Genomic DNA, 19,997 nt, shown 5'->3' on the forward strand with positions numbered 1-19,997 from the left:
AACTGTAATTTTCAATTATTGGAAATTACCTTCACATAAATAACAGGTTAATCATAATAGTTTTTAAGATTCAAAATGAAATTAATATTGGTATATCTTTTTGTAAACCTCAGGTTTTTTTTTTATAAGCATGAAGCTATATGACCTGCACCATGAACAACCTAGCTAGTAGCACAGACAGAAAAAAATCTAAATGGTTACATGTGAAACTATGAAAGTCCATCCTGTGTGGCTCAACAGGCTGGGGCCATGAACTGTGCTGTACTATCTCTGAAAAGGGAAGAAAGCAATACACTTCTTCTGCAACCAACAATAAGGAACCAGATAAACTGTCATTACAAAAACAGGAACGTCTTTATTACTTTTTTTCCGTCTTGGCTGGTGAGCTGCAAACACGGATCAAAAACGAAGCCTCAAAACATTTTTAACAAGACATTTCTCTTTTTAAATAAAATACTTTTCAACTGGCATACATGAGACATTTTGTATTAGCCTTCATACATAATTTTAAAAATCCAGATAAACATTTATTTACAACTAAGCATAGCTTATTGTGCAACAAAAAAAAAAAAAGTCTGTCATGCAAACTTGCCATGCAAGGACCATGCGCAAGGACAGAGAAATGTGCTGCGAGACAACCGTTTAGGTTTGCTTGTTTTGAATTTTTGGTTGGACAGGCATTGGCCTAGATTTAAAAAAAATGAAGTTATTTGGATAAAGGGGGAATTTTCTACTCACTCTTCTCAGGCACATCTTAAAATTTGTCATTGTGGATAAAGTTTGGATTCTGTGTTTGTCTATGTTGGTATGAAAATGTCAGTTCATTCTTCTTGAACCATATTTTCACCACTTAAGGCTTGGTGAATCGGTTAAGGTGAAAGCCTGGCCATTCAGGATGTTTCGGTAGGCAACTGATGTTTTTGGCACAAACCATTGTTAAATCTGGACCTGACAAACTGAACCAGTTTTAAATCTATCCTACACTAGGCACCAGACATGATGTGTGTATTTTTACTGAGCATTTTTATCTTTTATCTTCTTTGAAAAAAACAAATGTAATCGCTGATACCTTGTTTCCTTAAGAATTCATGCCCATTTTGTTCCAAGTACTCCTTGCATCATGTCTGAAGAAATGCTGCTACTCTCACTTTGCCATGGATTGACGTTACTTTGCTAAATCTTTCAATCATCTCAATGGTTCCTATGCAGGCTTAAAAAAGTTTTGAATTTCCTTTTGGTATTTTACAGGTCTGGGTAGCTGTAGAAATAAAATAAAAAAGGGTATGGATCTCCCACAGCTATTCTGTTTCAGCTTTTGAAAATGTAAAAGCCTTAAATTATGTTAAAATAGAACCCATGATTTTTTTATTACACCACCTCAAGGCATTTTTCAACTTGCCTTCATCGAAAATGGCCAAGTTTTAATAATCTGTTCCTCAAAGTTCTTCAGGAGGAAACGTGGTTTACTGGAAGCAAAATATAAAGGAACGAGATCAAAACTCCTGCATAGAACATCAGTAACAAATCCTTGCTCCTTACTCAAGAAAATTAAACAACATGTAACTTTCACTGTGCGTGTGTTGTTGATGTAGAGAAGCAATTTATTAGTTAGTCTCCGTATTGTGTTCATCATATGACATAATTGGTAAATTCCCTTTTGGAATAATGCAGCCATTGAGTTCTGTACCATATAATGTACCAAGTCTGATACAATTGTTTTAACTAACATTGTTTCATGGTTTGTTGCTGTAGATAAAAACTCAACCAAAAGCCAATTCCTGATTTAACCCATTTAAGAGCAGAAATGACAACTAAGTTTCAGGAACTTACTAAATCTACACAGAATGTAGGAGTTTTGCAAGTTATCTTACTTAAAGCGTACGCTGCAGAGTGGGGAGTTGATCTGCAGATTTTTAATGGAAAGCAGTGAATAGAATGAAACGGAAGATATTACAGCTCCAACTGTCTTTTACCTGCTGCAGGCTGACCACATGTCTCCAACACCAAATTAAGAAAGTGTGGACATGTCACGGGCTCGACTGAGACACACACACACACACACACACACAGGCAAGTTGTATTGAACTGCAGCTTCTGTCAGACAGTGCAGTTTAACAAAGACGGACGGGGACAATCAATCCCTTGAGAAACTCAGAAGCCGATTTTGCCGCGCGTCATGGAGTAGCCCAGCTTCGCTTCGTTGTTGATGAAAGACATGATGCCCAGATAGGTCTCGATCAGCAGGGGTCTTTCCAAGATCAGGACGCCGTTAGCCCGGCCGGGGATGGGGTGCTCCTTGTGGGCTTTCTTCACCGCCTGTATCAGCTGGGCTTTGAAACTGTCCAGCTGGGGAAGAGAAGAAGTGCATGAAAAAGGATCAAACTTGTTTGTAAACTTTTAAATTACTGTTTATATCCTTATCAAAACTCAAAGAGTGGGATAATAAATAGCACTTAAGCTTTATAACCAAATGAGCTCCATTTGTTGCATATAAGATTAGTAGATGCAGAAAAGTCCAAACAAGTGCTGCTGCCTTGTCAGTAAGAAGGGGGAAAAAAAAGCAGCTTTGAACTAAGCTATTTATGCAGATTAAGGTGGTATGAATGAATGGCCCTTTGTTCCGGAGGACCACTAATACCACTAGGGCTCTGTTGTTTTCAGCTGGCCTGTGACTGGTGGAGCTGCTGTTGCTCAATGTGCCTCCAACAGCAGCTAGGATCACCGGTGAACACACTCTGTGTTAGATTGCATTTCAGGCTGCCGTGCTCCTCAAAGTGAACCTGAGGATGCACTTATTATGAAATCACTTGTTGGCCAGCTTAGTGAAGCAGATCATACCTGGCAGAGGGAGGACACCTTCTCATCGGCGCGGGCCATGGGGTGCTCTGTGAAGGTGGCGTAGGGCATGTCTGTGGACCAAGGGTTCCAGCGGTTGAGAAAAGAAGCCCGAGGACGTTTGTCCCACTGAACGCGAATCCCGTAGCCCTCTCTTCTGCAAAACAAGTCAGGAATAGGCCTGTCACAGTAAGCAATAAATCAATTAGTCGCATGGCAAAATTAAAGTGAAGGCATTTGTCTTTTTATATCGAACCTGGTCTCTTCAGTCTGGTGCATTGGTCTCAACTAGCCCTTTTTTTGGACGACAATTTTGTTTACAGAGGCTTCATAATTGTTGTTGTTGTTGTTGTGTTTATTTATTTTGAATGTTTAAAATGTCTCCCAGTTCCAGTGTAAAATGTTCATCAGAGTTTAAAGTTTATTTATCTTTGAGAATGTGTTCTTGCATTATTATGCCTTTACCATTATATTACTTCCAAATGGTCTCAAAACAACAATATTATCATTTATCGCAATAACTTCTGGGGCAATTTATCATCCGACAAAATGTGTAATCGTGACAGACCTAGTCAGGAACAATGCAACTTTTTAAGAAAGTTACTTTTTTGAATAATTTTTTTTTAGTTTTCCCTTGCATCTAATGCCTGAGAGATAAACTGGTGAGACATAACATAAGCAGAAATGACAAGAATCATTATCAACACTGTTTATGTTGTCAGATTTCAGATTTTTACTTGGAAAACATTCATAACACAGATGTTAGTTACCAGAAGGCAACAATGACATATGGATAATTTAAGGCATTGGAACCAACACCTGTTCTCTTTGGCTTGATTGCACCTGGATGGCGCTAAATTTACGCATGGACACATAAATTAGTTCAGTAGTCCAAACACAAACCGTATCAGACATTCTAGACATTTCTCAGTGATAAATGTTTGATAAGCAGCCTTGTATTTTTAGCCACTTTTAATTTAAGGTAGCAGATGGTTAATATTCTGGCTACAATGTTGAGTGAAATTTGATTCATTTACTTTCTATAATCTTATCAATAGAGGAGATACGAGGAATTCCCCCTTCTTCAGTTCTCAAAGTAAATCACACAGCAGCATAGACAACAACATAATAATGAATGAATCTTATTAAAAGGTTTGCATCAGTCCGTGTGCACCTGGTTTGTTTCCTTATGTTTGTGTAGATTACCAACTGGAGCTACTGTCTCCTATTCAGTTTATCCTTTCAATCCACAATCTACTTGTGTTGCTTATGCCTTGCGAAATAGGGGGGGGGTCAAAGTTCACCCTTCAGTTTTACGCCACCGATGCAGGTCAGGAGGTCATCACAAACTCCTCGTGACTATTTGACCGACTGATGGCTGACAGCAATCACGATGTGGCGTGATTATGCGTTTATCTGCATGTGCAGCGAGTAAAGCAGATCTAATCAGGCAGGACGACAGTCATGCTTAAAGCTGTCCTCTTGTTTCCAAACCAACCAAGACAAAGGCGGGAGCTAAATCTGAACCCATCCAACACGAACATCCCAGGCTGTTTTTTCTCTCCTTTCTTTCCTACAACATCCTGACTCGTCAGAGTTCATTAAGGAGAAATGTTGTCACTGTTTTGACCGACTGGTCTGATGCCTGTTTACTTGACGCAAATAATATTTTCATGCCACAAAAAAAAAAGAAAGAAATGACCCACTTGTTGAGGGATTTCGGTGGGAATTCAAACTCCCCCACAGAGATGGTGTCTACAGCGTTGAGGGATATCCTGACAACTTGCTGACACAGCAGATTAATGAAGTCGTACTTGCACACCAGCAGAGACCTGCACACACACACGCACACACACACACACACACACACACACACAAAAACACATTTTCTGATTATCACATCCTAAAACCAGGCAGTCAGCATAGAAAGCTGATTTACTCACCTATCGGTTATTAGAACAAGTCTCTCCCTCTCGTTGTTCCAATGGTCTACTCTGCAGAAATCCCACAAACAAACACCCGAATATGAGAATGTATGTTCGGCTGTTTGTTTCTCATCAGCTGATGATGCTGATGATGATGGTGGTGATGATGATGGCAGGCCCGGGCTGATGGATACTCACTCTGCCAGCAGCCAGACGCTGAGCACCTCCCCGTCCTCGGATGGCAGCGCCACGGTCCGGATGTCGATCACCGCCTGCTCGATGGTACCTGGCTGAGATCAGCATCACACAACAACCGCCAATCATCAGCATCGCCTCAGACAAACCAGCATCTCTGTTTTGTCCTGCTGCGCTGCTGTAAAAATGCTGCACTGGTAAAACACGTCAGTTTAGTGGCGCTTTTGCGGCAGTTTTAAATGTAAGTTATTTCGCATTTATATGCCGCTTACCCTGAACACGAAGTAGTCCTTGACTTTCGCTTGCATCGTGGGGTTGTGCACGTGAAAAGGCGTGAGCGTTTGCAGCGGCGGGCAGCAGGCCACGGAGGCTGCGTGTCCGAAGCCCCGTCCGGCGGCCTCCGGAGGCGTGAAGGCGACCTCGACCCCCTCCTCGGTCTCTGCGGGGAGGAGAACCGCAGCACCCGGGCTCTCCGGATCCACCGTGTCGTTCAGCTGGAGCATGGCGGAGGAGACAATTTTGGAGGAATTTTCCTGACAACCAACGCGGAATTTCACATTGGAAAATGGATTTCCGAGGACGCGGACTCTCCCATTGCGCACGAATGTTTTGATAGTCGGGGGGCTGAGAAGGAAGCAGTTCCGGCTGGTTTCCCGTTTCATTTCCTTCCTCTTAAAGGGACATTCATCCAGCTCACTTGTGGATAAACGACTTAAACGACTCTTGCTGTTTTTCACAAACATTATGTGCATTCCATGTATATCATTATCATCATCCACGTTCAATAAGTTCAGTATTAAAACAAATATATTCACCATTATTTCAGATAAATGTCAAGTTCCATTCTAGAGAATAACATGTAAACATCACTGTCCCAGAAAAGAAACTGTCACAAAGTACATATATGGTTAATGATGTACATGTTTCCGTGTATAATACCGATTCGTTTTATAATTATGAATTAGTGTCTTGTCTTAAAAACGTGTTTTATTGATAAAAAGATATTTGAATATATCGTAAATTATCAGTACAGCTGGAACAAACGTTACGTAAAAAAAAGAGGAAAAAAACTTGTGTTAGAGTAACAGAGATGAAAAAAATAGTTGTTGTTCTTAGCAAACAAAAACAACCTTAACATTATTAACGTGCAATAATTAAAAGAAGCCACATTTTAAATGAGCTGATGTTGGGTAAAAAATAATCACACAAGTTTGACATAAGGTCATGACAAATAGCCCCCTCTAGTGGAGGATTTTGATAACTGCTACTGCTTTATTTTCACGTGTTGTTTTTTGAGGAAGGACACAAAGAAAATACTCGGTTATCAGCAGTTTATCACATGTCTGATGCTGCTATCTGGTAAGTGTTGGTTTATCAGTCTGAGAGCAAATAAGAGCTGATCATTTATACTACTGTTATTGAGGAAGCACAGAGAGAAAATAGTCCTTATCACTCATCTATCCGCTCATGGCACGTTACTGGGTTATAACATGATGATGTCACAATGTTTGTGGTGGGATTTTGTTGTTGTTATTAATCACACATTAAAACATAAACCTCTCAGAAATGTCAGAAATGTAGGATTCTCTTATCAACCATTTTCATTAAAGCTGCATTTGAAATGAAAACATAATGCGAGTTGGAAAACAGCTCACTTTCTAATTATTTATCTGGAACTATTCCAAAGAACTTGTTCTGATGTCAGCACTGGTTGACAATGTCCTGCATAAGTGTTTAATATAGACTTGTGCAGATAACTGTATAACAAAGTCCATCTTGGTCAGCATGTGTGGCATTGTAGTTTTTATTATTTTAAATCATTAATACCTAAACTGTCCATGAGCTGAGGAATGTACATGCTTTATACCAGTCTATACCATTGAAGTGTATAGATGTTCAAATCCAGTGTCTTGAAAACTTTTTACAACAATATTTAGAAATTGATTTATCCAGGAAGCCATTGCAGTAACAAAAGGAGTAACAATATTTGATCAATTTTCTAGTTTTGGTCAGGACTCTTGGAACAGCAATACAGAGGAGTTGAGCTTCCTGCTAGATTTTTCTACACACAGCTGTAAAGACACATTCCCTGTAATCAATTATTTGTATTGAAATGTCTCTTTTTAAAATTTAACAAAAATCAGGAAGATCACCTCTGTTGGATTGTACAGTGGAAAGAAATACATATGAATATTGGCATAACAGAGAATTGAAGCAATGAAAATATTTTGATGTCAATGTTTCTTTGCAAATAAAAAATGTAATCATAATTTTTCTTCAATCCAAAGACGAGAGAACAGGAGGAGTGAAAAAGATTAGTACAATCTAAAACAAGTCCATCAAGGTTTGTCACAAATGAAAGAAGATATTTAAAAATAAACTCTGGGTTTGTTAATGGCATCAAAATATGACTTTTGTGTCAATGTTTGAAAATATTAGTAAATATTAAACTGAAGCAAAAAATAACCATTGTTCTGTCTTCTGTGAAGAATATTTATCTGAAGATTTTAAAGTGCTTTAAAACTATATGGGTTTGTTGCTTGATATTGATCATCAGTTTAATTGAATGCTAATTCTCATGTTTTATTTTGGAGACAAAAATAATGACTGAATAATCAGGAGGGAGAAGATTTTGCTCCATTTACTCATTTACTGATTGATTGTGTAAGGAAACATTAACAAGGACTATAAGCCACAGAGGCCATGTGGTAAAACTGTGTATCATCAGTGTTTTGTGTATCTTCAAATTGTAAAGATTTTTATAATGTCCCTATAATCTCCTAAATCACTTTCATATAAAAAAACCCCCAAAAAACAAAATACCCTAGAAGTAAAAAAAAACCATTTGAGGTAAGTTATTGTCTGGATATTGTCCTCCAGAACTATTATTTCCTGAAACTGCTTTTGTAAAAAGAAATGTAGAAAGCTTTTAAATCTCTCATGGTGATTTCTCACAATGATGTCCCATATTTCCCAAGATATAAATTTCAGAGGGCTGCACAGTTGGTAGCATTGTTGCCTTGCAGCAAGAAGGTCCAGGGTCTTTCTGCATGGAGTTTGCATGTTCTCCCTGTCCATGCATGGGCCAATTAACCTGACAGTCCAAAAAATTTACAGTCAGGTTAATTGGTCTCTCTACATTCTCCTAGGTGTGAGTGTGTGTGTGCATGGTTGTTTGTCCTGTCTGTCTCTGTGTTGCCCTGTGACAGACTGGTGACCTGTCCAGGGTGAACCCCGCCTCTTGTCCTCTCGTCTCGCTGGAGACAGGCACCAGCATCCCTCCTGACCCGCTAGGGGACAATTGATAGATGGATGAATTTCAGATAAAAGAGTAACCAGTATAAAATATATAAATTACATTATTACTACAACCAAGTATTTTGATTATTGCTTTTAACACTACATGGCAAATTTTCAAGTCTTATCATCCTGCACGTTTTTCTAAGAAAAAAAAATGTTAATCATTACTCACTGATAATAAATGCAATATTTAAGGCTTGGCTTGCCACACAACCCACAGACTGACCCAGGGAGGCTGAAACTAAAAATGGAGATGACAACATTTTTTCATGCATTGATTCTGATCTGCTTTCTCTCCACAGCTCAGCTCCAAGCTGTGGCCGACAATGAAATTATTTCACATTTAAGACAAACTGGATCACAGGCAGCAGATGCAGGGAATCTCTCAGACAATCAACTAACTTTTGCACAGGACATCCATGCAGTGCTGAGAGAGATGAGCGCCTCATTGGCTGGACTGAAGGTTGGTATGGAGTATCTGCAGAAAGATAATGAAGGTATGTTAACCAGAAATTACTGCTGTATGAAACTAAAGTCTTTATATTAAAATAATCACAGTTCAATGTTTTTTATTTTACTCCTGCAACATCCAAGACAAAAGAACTGGACTTGATAAAACAACAATACCAAGGTATTTATAAGACAAGTAAAACGCTTAAGTTATTAAGAAAAAGGAGAATATTTAGCATAAGAAGGACGTTATATTAACTAATATGAATTGTCTGTTTATTTTTACTATTTTAGAGCAAGTGACAAAAGTAGGAAATCTTGAGCAGCAGTACCAAGGTATTTATAAGACAACAAATAAAACCCTGATGTTATCACATAAAATTTGAATGTTTAGCATAAGAAGGACATTATATTCACTAATATGAATTATCTGTTTATTTTTACTATTTTAGAGCAAGTGACAAAAGTAAGAAGTCTTGAGCAGCAGTACCAAGGTATTTATAAATTTCCTCTAACAATAAATTATTTTATGTGATAAATGACACACTAAGACTATTTTTCTCAAATGTTTAGAAGCAAACAAAACTGATTTATTTAAACAAAAGAGTTGAAAAGTTGTCTGACACCAAAGCTATCGGAAACTGATCTTAGACAGAGCTCCATACACATACAATAACTTCACAAGAGACATGTACACAAGATTTAAAGAAAAAAATCATAATCAAGCTTTAGAAAAGCTTCCTCTGTTGAGGGCTGTAATTTCAGTGGGGATGAATGTTTTATTTTTGTATATTCCTTTCCTGGGCAGCAGGATTGATGGATGGAGAGTGAATGAGTGAGAGCGCTCATACAGAGGAGACAGTTTGTGTTTGTAATGAACCAATTATTTTGCTGCCTTGATTTGTGATGTGTCAGAGTTTGGTTTTCTATTTGCTAGTGGTAAAGTTGTACTAAGTGACATTGAAAGTGACGTGTAAACCATTATTAAAATCTTTTTACTAATCCTAAAATATCTCAGCTTCCTAAGAAGATCGAGGCGCTATAGGGCTTTATTATGAACCTGAATGTACTTGGAAAGACAGCCAGGTGTCCATCTGTGTCCCCAGATACTTAAAGCTCTCTACCTGCTCAATCTGCTTTCCCTGAATAATCGGTGGCATAAAATGCTGAGATGTTGTTGCTGCTGTTTTCCTTTCCACACAGCACAGCAACGTCAAGAGACCAGAAACTGCTGTGAATTTGTGATGTCAATTTATTGCTGTGAAAAATGACAGATAATATATAATTTTATTTTACATTTCATGTTTGTTTTAATCAATTTTCAGCTCAGCTAGGAGAACTGATCAGCGTTAAAGCCAGGACAAACAACACTGAAAACCAAGTGGAGGTTCTGAAGAGAGAAAGAAAAGGTTTGGGAAACTCAATAATATTCACATAAAAACATTATCTAAACATGTCATGCAACAAAAACCAAGTTGTGTACTTTTGTTTGATGTATATTGTTTAATATGTTTAGCTTTTATTAATTAAGACAATAATTTGTTAGTTTTGATTGTTTAATTTGTCAAACACCAGATAGTTTTTAAAGAACAAGTAACGGCTTGATCCCAATAAAACTAAGTTATTGTCTCGTAGTGAAACAAGTGGCTTTCTCAGCTTCCTTGCTGGCATCAGGTGGTGGAAACACTGGACCATTTAACACACAGACACCTCTAGTCTTCAGACATGTTGTTGCAAATATTGGAAATGCCTACAACCCAAACACAGGTACCCGATTTTATGCAGAACTTGATTCTCTTTATAATCCTGACATGCAGTTGGTTGATTGATTCGGACAAAAAAGTTCAATAGAAACATTATTTTTATATGTTCCTCAGGTTTTTTCATTGCCCCGGTGAGAGGAGCCTATCACTTTGAGTTCCACATACATGGAGGTGGACATGCATCACATCCTACAGGTGCTGTGCTGGTCAAGAACGGGGATCCTATTTTCATTGCATTTGAACATCAGGCTTCTTACTCTGTTAACCCATCTAATGGAGCCACATTGTTGTTAGAAACTGGAGATGTTGTGTTTTTGCGTCAGTGGGCAAACTCAAGGATTTATGATAGCCAAAATCATCATACCACCTTCAGTGGTCACTTGCTTTTCACTGTGTGAGCAGAAAGCAGTCCTAATTTTATTTCTGCCTCAGAAGTGTATAATAATATATGCATGATTTTTTATAACTGCATTAAAATGTATTTTATTGTTTTTCATTTTGCCTTAAATTTCCACAATAATTTACCAGCCACAATGGTTCTAACGATTCTCTTTCAATTGTTTTTTTCTTAATGGAAAACTCACAAAATGCAACATAGAACTTCAATTTAGTTTTATTGAAACATTTATTGTAATGTGCAGTTTGTTTCAGATCAAAATTGTTCACTTTTAAATGGACTAAACCTGAAAGTGTTATTTGCAGTCTTTAATAAAATGTATTTATGAAAAATAAAAATATATCTATATGTTTTTTGAGTGACCACAGAAATATAAAATCATTGAACCAGGAACATCTGTTTTCCCCCCAGTGGTGATAAACAGGAAAAGATAAATGGCTCCTACAGCAACATAAATACTACAGGAAAAATGTGAAAGTTATTTTCATGTTGCATTAATGTTCACAGAATCGGATTTAGGAAATTACAATTTGGGCCTCAGTAATTAGCTAGAAAGCCTATTTTTGTATTGATTTTATAAAAGTTGACTTCCCACTGCAACTTTTCTTCCAAATTTATATATTTATTTCTTCACGTGTTGTTTTTTGAGGAAGGACACAAAGAAAATACTCGGTTATCAGCAGTTTATCACATGTCTGATGCTGCTATCTGGTAAGTGTTGGTTTATCAGTCTGAGAGCAAATAAGAGCTTATCATTTATACTACTGTTATTGAGGAAGCACAGAGAGAAAATAGTCCTTATCACTCATCTATCTGCTCATGGCACGTTACTGGGTTATAACATGATGATGTCACAATGTTTGTGGTGGGATTTTGTTGTTGTTATTAATCACACATTAAAACATAAACCTCTCAGAAATGTCAGAAATGTAGGATTCTCTTATCAACCATTTTCATTAAAGCTGCATTTGAAATGAAAACATAATGCGAGTTGGAAAACAGCTCACTTTCTAATTATTTATCTGGAACTATTCCAAAGAACTTGTTCTGATGTCAGCACTGGTTGACAATGTCCTGCATAAGTGTTTAATATAGACTTGTGCACATAACTGTATAACAAAGTCCATCTTGGTCAGCACGTGTGGCATTGTAGTTTTTATTTTTTTAAATCATTAATACCTAAACTGTCCATGAGCTGAGGAATGTACATGCTTTATACCAGTCTATACCATTGAAGTGTATAGATGTTCAAATCCAGTGTCTTGAAAACTTTTTAAAACAATATTTAAAAATTGATTTATCCAGGAAGCCATTGCAGTAACAAAAGGAGTAACAATATTTGATCAATTTTCTAGTTTTGGTCAGGACTCTTGGAACAGCAATACAGAGGAGTTGAGCTTCCTGCTAGATTTTTCTACACACAGCTGTAAAGACACATTCCCTGTAATCAATTATTTGTATTGAAATGTCTCTTTTCAACATTTAACAAAAATCAGGAAGATCACCTCTGTTGGATTGTACAGTGGAAAGAAATACATATTAATATTGGCATAACAGAGAATTGAAGCAATGAAAATATTTTGATGTCAATGTTTCTTTGCAAATAAAAAATGTAATCATAATTTTTCTTCAGTCCAAAGACAAGAGAACAGGAAGAGTGAAAAAGATTAGTACAATCTAAAACAAGTCCATCAAGGTTTGTCACAAATGAAAGAAGATATTTAAAAATAAACTCTGGGTTTGTTAATGGTATCAAAATATGACTTTGAAAATATGAGTAAATATTAAGCTGAAGCAAAAAATAACCATTGTTCTGTCTTCTGTGAAGAATATTTCTCTGAAGGTTTTAAAGTGCTTTAAAACTATATGGGTTTGTTGCTTGATATTGATCACCAGTTTAATTGAATGCTAATTCTCATGTTTTATTTTGGAGACAAAAATAATGACTGAATAATCAGGAGGGAGAAGATTTTGCTCCATTTACTCATTTACTGATTGTTGTGTAAGGAAACATTAACAAGGACTATAAGCCACAGAGGCCATGTGGTAAAACTGTGTATCATCAGTTTTTGTGTATCTTCAAAATTGTAAAGATTTTTATAATGTTCTAAGATTTGCTCTACATCACATTCATACCAATAAAACAAGTTTTAAAAAAACATCTGAGGTAAGTTATTGTTATAAACATGACTTAATTACGTTTTCCTTAAGACTTTTTCCTCCAGGATATTATTTCCTTGAAATTGTTTTTGTACAAAGAAATGTAGAAAGTTTGGATAACACTCATGGTGATCGCTCACAATGATGTCTCATTTTTCCCTTGATACAAATTTCAGATCAAAGAATAACCAGTATCAAATATTTTCAAGTCTTATCACCTGCACGTTTTTCTCAAAAAAAAAAAAAAAAAAAAAGTTAATCATTACTCACTGATAATAAATGCAATATTTAAGGCTTGGGTTTCAACACAACCCACAGACTGACCCAAGGAGGACTGAAACTAAAAATGGAGATGACAACATTTTTTCCTGCATTGATTCTGATCTGCTTTCTCTCCACAGCTCAGCTCCAAGCTGTGGCCGACAATGAAATTATTTCACATTTAAGACAAACTGGATCACAGGCAGCAGATGCAGGGAATCTCTCAGACAATCAACTAACCTTTACACAGGACATCCATGCAGTGCTGAGAGAGATGAGCGCCTCATTGGCTGGACTGAAGGTGGAGATGAGGTACCTACAGAGAGATTATGAAGGTAACACAAGTACAGCATTTGGAATAAGTCCTTTGAAACATTGTGCTAATATGTTATTGTTAACATAGAAATACGATTATATTTCACTGTTTTCTTTTTATTACCACAACAGCTAAAACGAGAGAACTGGAGCTGCAGAAAGATGAATTAGACAAGCTGAAACAACAGTACCAAGGTATTTATTGTCCAAGTAAATAAACTTAAAGAACAAGATCAATTTTGCTAAGCTTAATAACTCTATATTAACTTCTTATTGTATTTCCAGCTCAGGCAGGAGAGCTGAGCAGTGTTAAAGCCCTGGCAAACATCACTGAAGATCAAGTGGAGTCTCTGAGAAGAGAAGGAGAAGGTTAAAAATCCTTATTGAACACTCATATTATCATATCAACAACTGCCAAGGCTCTCATTCTTCATAATTATATTCATGTAAATGTCTCTTTTTAACATATCAGTGACTAAGAAACAAAAATCAGGAAGATCAGGATCCCTCATAAAACAGCCGAAACACTGAGTTTCTTTACATCTAGACTAAAACCCACCAGTTCAGAGTTGCTTTAGGACCATAATAAATGAATTACCAAACGATATTTTGATTTGTAATGGCGGCACTTAGAAAAATGTTGAGTTTCAATTGTTGATTTTTGTGTTTTTATGATATTAAAGCAGTTTAAACTGCCTTGCTGCCGAAATGTGCAATACAAATAAACTTGACAGACTGGCCAAAAATAAGATATAATGGAGAAATGTAGCAGAAATATTTGGATGTAAATATTTATTGCAAAGTCAATTTTTTTAAATTTTTTGTCAAATTATGTTTTTTCTTTGATCCACACAGTTAATACGAAGGAACTGGAGGTGCAGAAGAAAGAGTTCGACAAGCTGAAAGAACAACACCAAGGTGTGCCAATAATTTAAAAAAATCAAAAATAAACTCGTATTAAATGTATCAAAACAATATTTTTCATGTCAGCTTCCGTGATTAAAAGTATTAGCAAATATTAAAATGAAGCAAAAAAACAAAAAGTTTTCTTTCATTGTGAATAATAATAGTCATAAGAGTTTTATATTTACATTAGACCTGCAGAGCTGACAAGAAGGAATCAACAAAGACACCAAATGTCTTTTTTCACAAATATTAAGTGAATAAATTTTACTTTCTGTCTTGACAAACCCAGGATAATTATTGTTAGAAAAATTATGTTCTGTTATCATTCTTACATAAGTAGTTACCAGTTTGCCCTTCATTTATATGTGTGAGACAGATATTTAATCCTTAAAACATGTTATTTGAAGATGGTCTTCTGAGAGTTTCCTTAGTTGAAAACTTGTGTTTGTTTATACTGTGTGCCCCCCTATGTAGAGATTCCTTAGTCGTAAAAAATACCTATCAATTATTCTGTCTTCTGTGCTGTTTCTGGATAAATGTAGAAGGAATCCAACAAATAATCTTTCATTCATATATTGATAGCAATTTTTTGCTTCGCATGATTTCAGCTCATGCAGAGGAACTGCTGAGAGTTCAAACCAGGGCAAACGTCACTGAAAAGCAGGTGGAGGCTCTGAGGAGAGAAGGAGAAGGTTTGTGAATTCAGAAATAAATTCACTATGGCATCAATCACATTTGGTAGAAATGTTACATTTGTTTAAAATAAATAATGCATTGTTGTTGTTAAAAATCTGACCAAATTTTTAATCCCACATTCTTCTTTTTTATCCAAATCAAATCAGCTTACAGTGGATAATTTCATGGTGGATCCTAATAATTATTTCCTGATTTACAGTGAAAAAAGTGGCTTTCTCAGCTTCCTTGATGGCTTCAGGCAACCAAGGAGAAACTGGACCATTCAACACACGCACACCGTTGGTCTTCAGACATGTTGTTTCAAACATTGGAAATGCCTACAACCCAAATACAGGTACCTCAGTTTACATTGTTATTATTATTATTATTATTATTATTATTATAATTATTATTTTGCATTTCAGGTTTTTTCACAGCTCCAGTCAAAGGAGCCTACCACTTTGAGTTCTATATCTATGGACCTGGACATGCTTCATATCCTGCAGCTGCTGGGTTGACCAGGAACGGAGAGCATATTTTTATTGCATATGAACATCAGCCTTCTCATGCTGCTAATTCCGCTAATGGTGTCACATTGCTGTTAGAGGTTGGAGATGTTATATTTTTGCGCCAGTGGCAAAACTCAAGGATTTATGACAACATATATTGTCACACGACCTTCAGTGGTCATCTGCTTTTCACCATGTGAGAATCAAGCAGTGCTGATCTTCATCATCATCTCTACAATATGTCAGAACTGACACAGATCTACAGTGGTGTGAAAAAGTGTTTGCTCTTTTCCTGAGTTTCTATTTTTGGAATGAGGATGGATACTTTTTATCTTTGAAAAAAATATATCTTTTTTTTTCCATCAACAAAACACAAACTTAAAAAATTCTTCACTGCTTGTTACTGTTTCAGCAACAATAAGGACGTGGTTTGGGACTGTGTTATAGAGAAAATTACAGATTTCACATTTTTATATCTATTTACTTAATAAAGCCTCTACAAAGACCAAAACAATATATATTAAACCAGACCAAATGTTGCCATACCAGCTTTTTTCTAAGATGATACATGGGTGTGATTAATGATGATGATGCTTTTATTGAGGAGGTGATAAGAGAAAATCCTCTTTATCATTTGGTATCAAAAGACAAACAACAAAAGGCAAAGCCAGAGTTACCTTCTCTTTATCCTATGATAAAGAGAAGGTAACTCTGGCTTTGCCTTTTGTTGTTTGTCTTTTTTTGTGCAAAAAAATAAGTCATTACAAATCTTAGAAATGTTCATAAATTCAGGAATTTCTTTGCAATAAGAGCTGTATTGTGGACTTCCTGAAATGACCCACCGATTGTAGTAGGATAACTTCATAATAGATATTGTGTTACTTGTAAAATGCAGGTCTGACTGTGTGACTGAATCTAGGTTTCTAGTGTACTCTGGTTTGTGGCCTCATTGATTTAAGTGCTGATTTCTAATAAAAAACAATAACAATTTTGTTTCCTGCCTTTTGCTGGAAAAGACTGTGGTGAGTGTAACCATTAAACTTAGACACTATTTCTCAGCGACTGCAAAGCATTGTGGTCATGTGGTGACACAGGAACATCAACATGTATCACATCAGCATACATGAGTGGTAAGAAATGTTCTTAAAATGCTTTAGCTGAGCACATAGATATTGTAATGTGGTGTGACACCAGAGCTTGAGAAACTCCACATGTGGTTTTTGTTTCCTCAGAATTATAGTTGCCAAGTGAATGAAGAGAGTCCAGGACTGCCAAATACAATTTAATCCAGTTGTTTAGTACAGTACAAGAGTTTGCTATGTAAGAAGGACTATTTCGTGTCAAGAGCACAATTGTTTTTAACAGAGAGGTGCTCAAGTTACTGTCAGAAATCTATTTAAAATATGTTTGTCCTTGGTTCTTATCATGGAGAGAATTCTGTCCTTGAAATGTAAGAATTTATCTTCATTTTTTGTAAAGAGAAACATTTGATAGTTTTAAGAATGAAAATAACACCAACCAACAACACTAACAACAAAAACAGACTAATTGCAGAAAAAATATTCTAAATTCAAAACTATGGTTTGTCATTTGTTTCAAAATATTGTGCTTTTTGATTTTACACGACAAGTCCAACGTATCAAGCCTTATCACCTGCAAGTGTTTGTAAAAAAAAAAAAAAAATAGTGGTAATAATTAATCAGCTATAGTAAATGCAGTATTTAAGGCTTGAGTGAAGTGAACCCACAAAGCTGATCTGTAGAGACCGAGCACAGAGATCAAAATGTTTTTCCGAGCATTGCTGCTAATCTGCTCTCTTTCCAGCGCTCAGCTGCATGCTGCCGCCGAAAATGAAATCAGGCAAACTGGATCACAGGAAGGAGACGCAGAAAATCTTTCAAATAATCAACAAACCTTTACGCAGGACATCAACGCTGTGCTGAGAGAGATGAGCGCCTCACTGGCTGGACTGAAGGTGGAGCTCAGGTGCTTACAGAAAGATCATGATGGTATGTTTTGAAACAGAAGAATATCACAGGAAATTCCTACTTTATATAACTAAAATGTTTGCATAGAAATAATGATATTGTTCACAATTTTGTCGTGTTGTCCTAATAGCGAAGGTGAGCGAACTGGAGTTGCAAAAGACTGAGGTGGAAAAGTTGAAACAACAGCAACAAGGTATTTATTACAAAAAGCCTTCATGAGTAAAAGTTAGACATCAGAGGTAAAATCCATTTTGTTTAACATAAACATGACTCCTGTCTAGGTTTTTTAATTGATAATTATTAATCTTATTCTAAATTTATCGGAGATACAATTGCAAGTACAAAAGTACAAGTGTATCTATGGAACATGTGTAACAACAACAGCTTCAAATAGTAAAAGACTAAAGGCAGATTTTAACTTCTATCTGTTAAAATCTTCACTGACAGGGAGAATAGATTAAAACTATTATTCAACCGTGCTGGCATGAAAATTCAATTATGCATTAAATTACAGAGAAACCTAAAGAAAATATGTTTAAAATGAGAAGTGTGGCATCGGTAAATAAACACGCTGTCTTATTTTTTCAGAAAAAAATAAAGAGTTGGACAATCTGAAACAACACTACCAAGGTATTTAAATACTGATTATATGTTATCTATGACATCATTTTGTTTGACTGCATTTTGCTAAATCTAGCAAATATAACAGAACTGAGGCAAATCAAAGTGTCTCTTGTGTGTCATGTACTTATAACCACTTAAACCTTAAGGAAAACAAGACAACTAAAGTGAAACGAATATCTGTTTTTTCCCCTAGGGAACAGGAAGGGGTAACATAATAATAAAAAAATATAATAATAATAATAATAATAATAATAATAATAATAATAATAATAATAATAATAATAATTACTGTGGTTTATCTGATTTCAGGTCAGGCTGAAGAACTGATCAGAGTTCAAACCAGGGCAAACAGAACTGAAAACCAGGTGGAGGCTTTAAGAAGAGAAGGAGAAGGTTTGTGAATTTAGAAATAAACACCCCAAGTTAACAGTCATATCTGTTAAAAATTTTACATTTATCTAAAAAAAATAATACATTGCTATTGTTAAAAAGATAGACAATTTTTTAATTCTTGTTTTTTTATCCAAATCAAATCAGCTTGCAGAGAATAAATTCATAATGGATCCTAATTCTTACTTTCTGTCTCACAGTGAAACGAGTGGCTTTCTCAGCTTCCTTGTTGGCCTCTGGTGCAGAAACGTTTGGTCCATTCAACACACAGACACCGTTGGTCTTCAGACATGTTGTTTCAAACATCGGAAATGCCTACAACCCAAACACAGGTACCCCAGTTTACATTATTATTATTATTATTATTATTATTATTATTATTATTATTATTATTATTATTATTATTATTATTATTATGTATTTCAGGTTTTTTCACAGCTCCAGTCAAAGGAGCCTACCACTTTGAGTTCCATATCTTTGGACCTGGACATGCTTCATATTCTACAGGTGCTGTGTTGACCAAGAATGGACAAAATATTTGTATTGCATATGAACATCAGCCTTCTCTTCATGTTAAATCTTCTAATGGTGTCACATTGCTGTTAGAGGTTGGAGATGTTATATTTTTGCGTCAGTGGCAAAACTCAAGAATTTCTGATTACCCAAATCGTCACAATATCTTCAGTGGTCATCTGCTTTTCACCATGTGAGCAGCAAGCAGTGCTGACTTTCACCATCAACTCTTCAACATATAGGAACTAATGTGTACACTTAGCTATATATACATTTCTTACTTGTTTTTAGAACTTCAGTTTTTAGTCACATCAGTAAATGCAATGATTGCGACTTTTAGTCAAATATTTATATTTAATTTCAATCGGACTGTGTTTTGTAATGTGTGATTTTTGTGGTTTATTGTGTGTTAGGCTTTAATTGCTATTTTATGCACAGTACTTGGATCAACAACTATTGTTTGAAAACATGTTTTACAAATAAAAGTTTATTGATTGAACCATATTTTAAACTGTATGATTTTGTTTGTTTAGTAGAAACTTAATGTTCATCTTATATTTGTTTTCAGAAAGCAACATTGCCCGTCTGTCTTTGAATGAAACGATCTATCTATTCTTTGTGATCAAGCGCATTTTGACAATATTCCACTGCAGACACCGAACAGGCAACTGCATACTTTTTACACATTAAATATTTTTATTTCAAGAAATGTTGTGGATAATGTGAACTTCAGATAACAGTTATTTTTCGTAGCCTCCAACTCCTTCAAGAAAACGACTGAAACAAGAAAC

At 35.8% G+C, this 19,997-nt stretch overlaps 4 protein-coding genes across 4 annotated transcripts; 3 read left to right on the forward strand and 1 right to left on the reverse strand.

The window, feature by feature from the left end:
* Positions 1-330: 330 nt before the first annotated feature.
* tprg1l (tumor protein p63 regulated 1-like) lies at positions 331-5,713 on the reverse strand. The gene is made up of 6 exons (XM_032571574.1): positions 5,228-5,713; positions 4,959-5,050; positions 4,779-4,829; positions 4,542-4,667; positions 2,839-2,992; positions 331-2,346 (listed from the first exon to the last, which is right to left on the reverse strand). The coding sequence occupies exons 1-6, from the start codon at positions 5,705-5,707 to the stop codon at positions 2,152-2,154; spliced, it is 1,098 nt and encodes a 365-aa protein (XP_032427465.1). The 5' UTR covers positions 5,708-5,713; the 3' UTR covers positions 331-2,151.
* Positions 5,714-8,691: 2,978 nt separating this feature from the next.
* Positions 8,692-10,779, forward strand: LOC116719777 (complement C1q-like protein 2; the record flags this gene model as incomplete). The annotated part of the gene is made up of 7 exons (XM_032562454.1): positions 8,692-8,752; positions 8,857-8,886; positions 9,000-9,041; positions 9,158-9,199; positions 10,031-10,114; positions 10,341-10,472; positions 10,583-10,779. Coding segments are annotated over exons 1-7 (588 nt in total), but the record flags the coding sequence as incomplete, so codon positions are not given.
* Positions 10,780-13,365: 2,586 nt separating this feature from the next.
* On the forward strand, positions 13,366-15,917 carry LOC116725500 (multimerin-2-like). The gene is made up of 7 exons (XM_032571584.1): positions 13,366-13,621; positions 13,734-13,796; positions 13,887-13,970; positions 14,457-14,519; positions 15,116-15,199; positions 15,403-15,537; positions 15,608-15,917. The coding sequence occupies exons 1-7, from the start codon at positions 13,372-13,374 to the stop codon at positions 15,889-15,891; spliced, it is 963 nt and encodes a 320-aa protein (XP_032427475.1). The 5' UTR covers positions 13,366-13,371; the 3' UTR covers positions 15,892-15,917.
* A 1,383-nt stretch (positions 15,918-17,300) lies between these two features.
* Positions 17,301-19,710, forward strand: LOC116719651 (complement C1q-like protein 2). The gene is made up of 6 exons (XM_032562224.1): positions 17,301-17,700; positions 17,810-17,872; positions 18,268-18,309; positions 18,613-18,696; positions 18,894-19,025; positions 19,120-19,710. Exons 1-6 carry the CDS (start codon positions 17,475-17,477, stop codon positions 19,401-19,403), a joined length of 831 nt encoding a protein of 276 aa, XP_032418115.1. The 5' UTR covers positions 17,301-17,474; the 3' UTR covers positions 19,404-19,710.
* Positions 19,711-19,997: the final 287 nt, after the last annotated feature.

The sequence above is a fragment of the Xiphophorus hellerii genome, chromosome 1, assembly GCF_003331165.1.
Source record: "Xiphophorus hellerii strain 12219 chromosome 1, Xiphophorus_hellerii-4.1, whole genome shotgun sequence".
NCBI lineage: Eukaryota > Metazoa > Chordata > Actinopteri > Cyprinodontiformes > Poeciliidae > Xiphophorus > Xiphophorus hellerii.

What these genes read in the sequence shown, in the direction of transcription:
- LOC116719651 (XM_032562224.1), top strand. Translation starts at nt 17,475, where the DNA reads ATGTTTTTCCGAGCATTGCTGCTAATCTGCTCTCTTTCCAGCGCTCAG. An exon ending in TCTGAAACAACACTACCAAG is followed by an intron (nt 18,310 to 18,612) that starts GTATTTAAATAC and finishes ATCTGATTTCAG; the next exon opens with GTCAGGCTGAAGAACTGATC. An exon ending in TTTAAGAAGAGAAGGAGAAG is followed by an intron (nt 18,697 to 18,893) that starts GTTTGTGAATTT and finishes TCTGTCTCACAG; the next exon opens with TGAAACGAGTGGCTTTCTCA.
- LOC116725500 (XM_032571584.1), top strand. Translation starts at nt 13,372, where the DNA reads ATGGAGATGACAACATTTTTTCCTGCATTGATTCTGATCTGCTTTCTC. An exon ending in GCTGAAACAACAGTACCAAG is followed by an intron (nt 13,797 to 13,886) that starts GTATTTATTGTC and finishes TTGTATTTCCAG; the next exon opens with CTCAGGCAGGAGAGCTGAGC. An exon ending in TCTGAGGAGAGAAGGAGAAG is followed by an intron (nt 15,200 to 15,402) that starts GTTTGTGAATTC and finishes CCTGATTTACAG; the next exon opens with TGAAAAAAGTGGCTTTCTCA.
- tprg1l (XM_032571574.1), bottom strand. Translation starts at nt 5,707, where the DNA reads ATGCACATAATGTTTGTGAAAAACAGCAAGAGTCGTTTAAGTCGTTTA. An exon ending in AGCGTCTGGCTGCTGGCAGA is followed by an intron (nt 4,830 to 4,958) that starts GTGAGTATCCAT and finishes GGATTTCTGCAG; the next exon opens with AGTAGACCATTGGAACAACG. An exon ending in CCACCGAAATCCCTCAACAA is followed by an intron (nt 2,993 to 4,541) that starts GTGGGTCATTTC and finishes CTTGTTTTGCAG; the next exon opens with AAGAGAGGGCTACGGGATTC.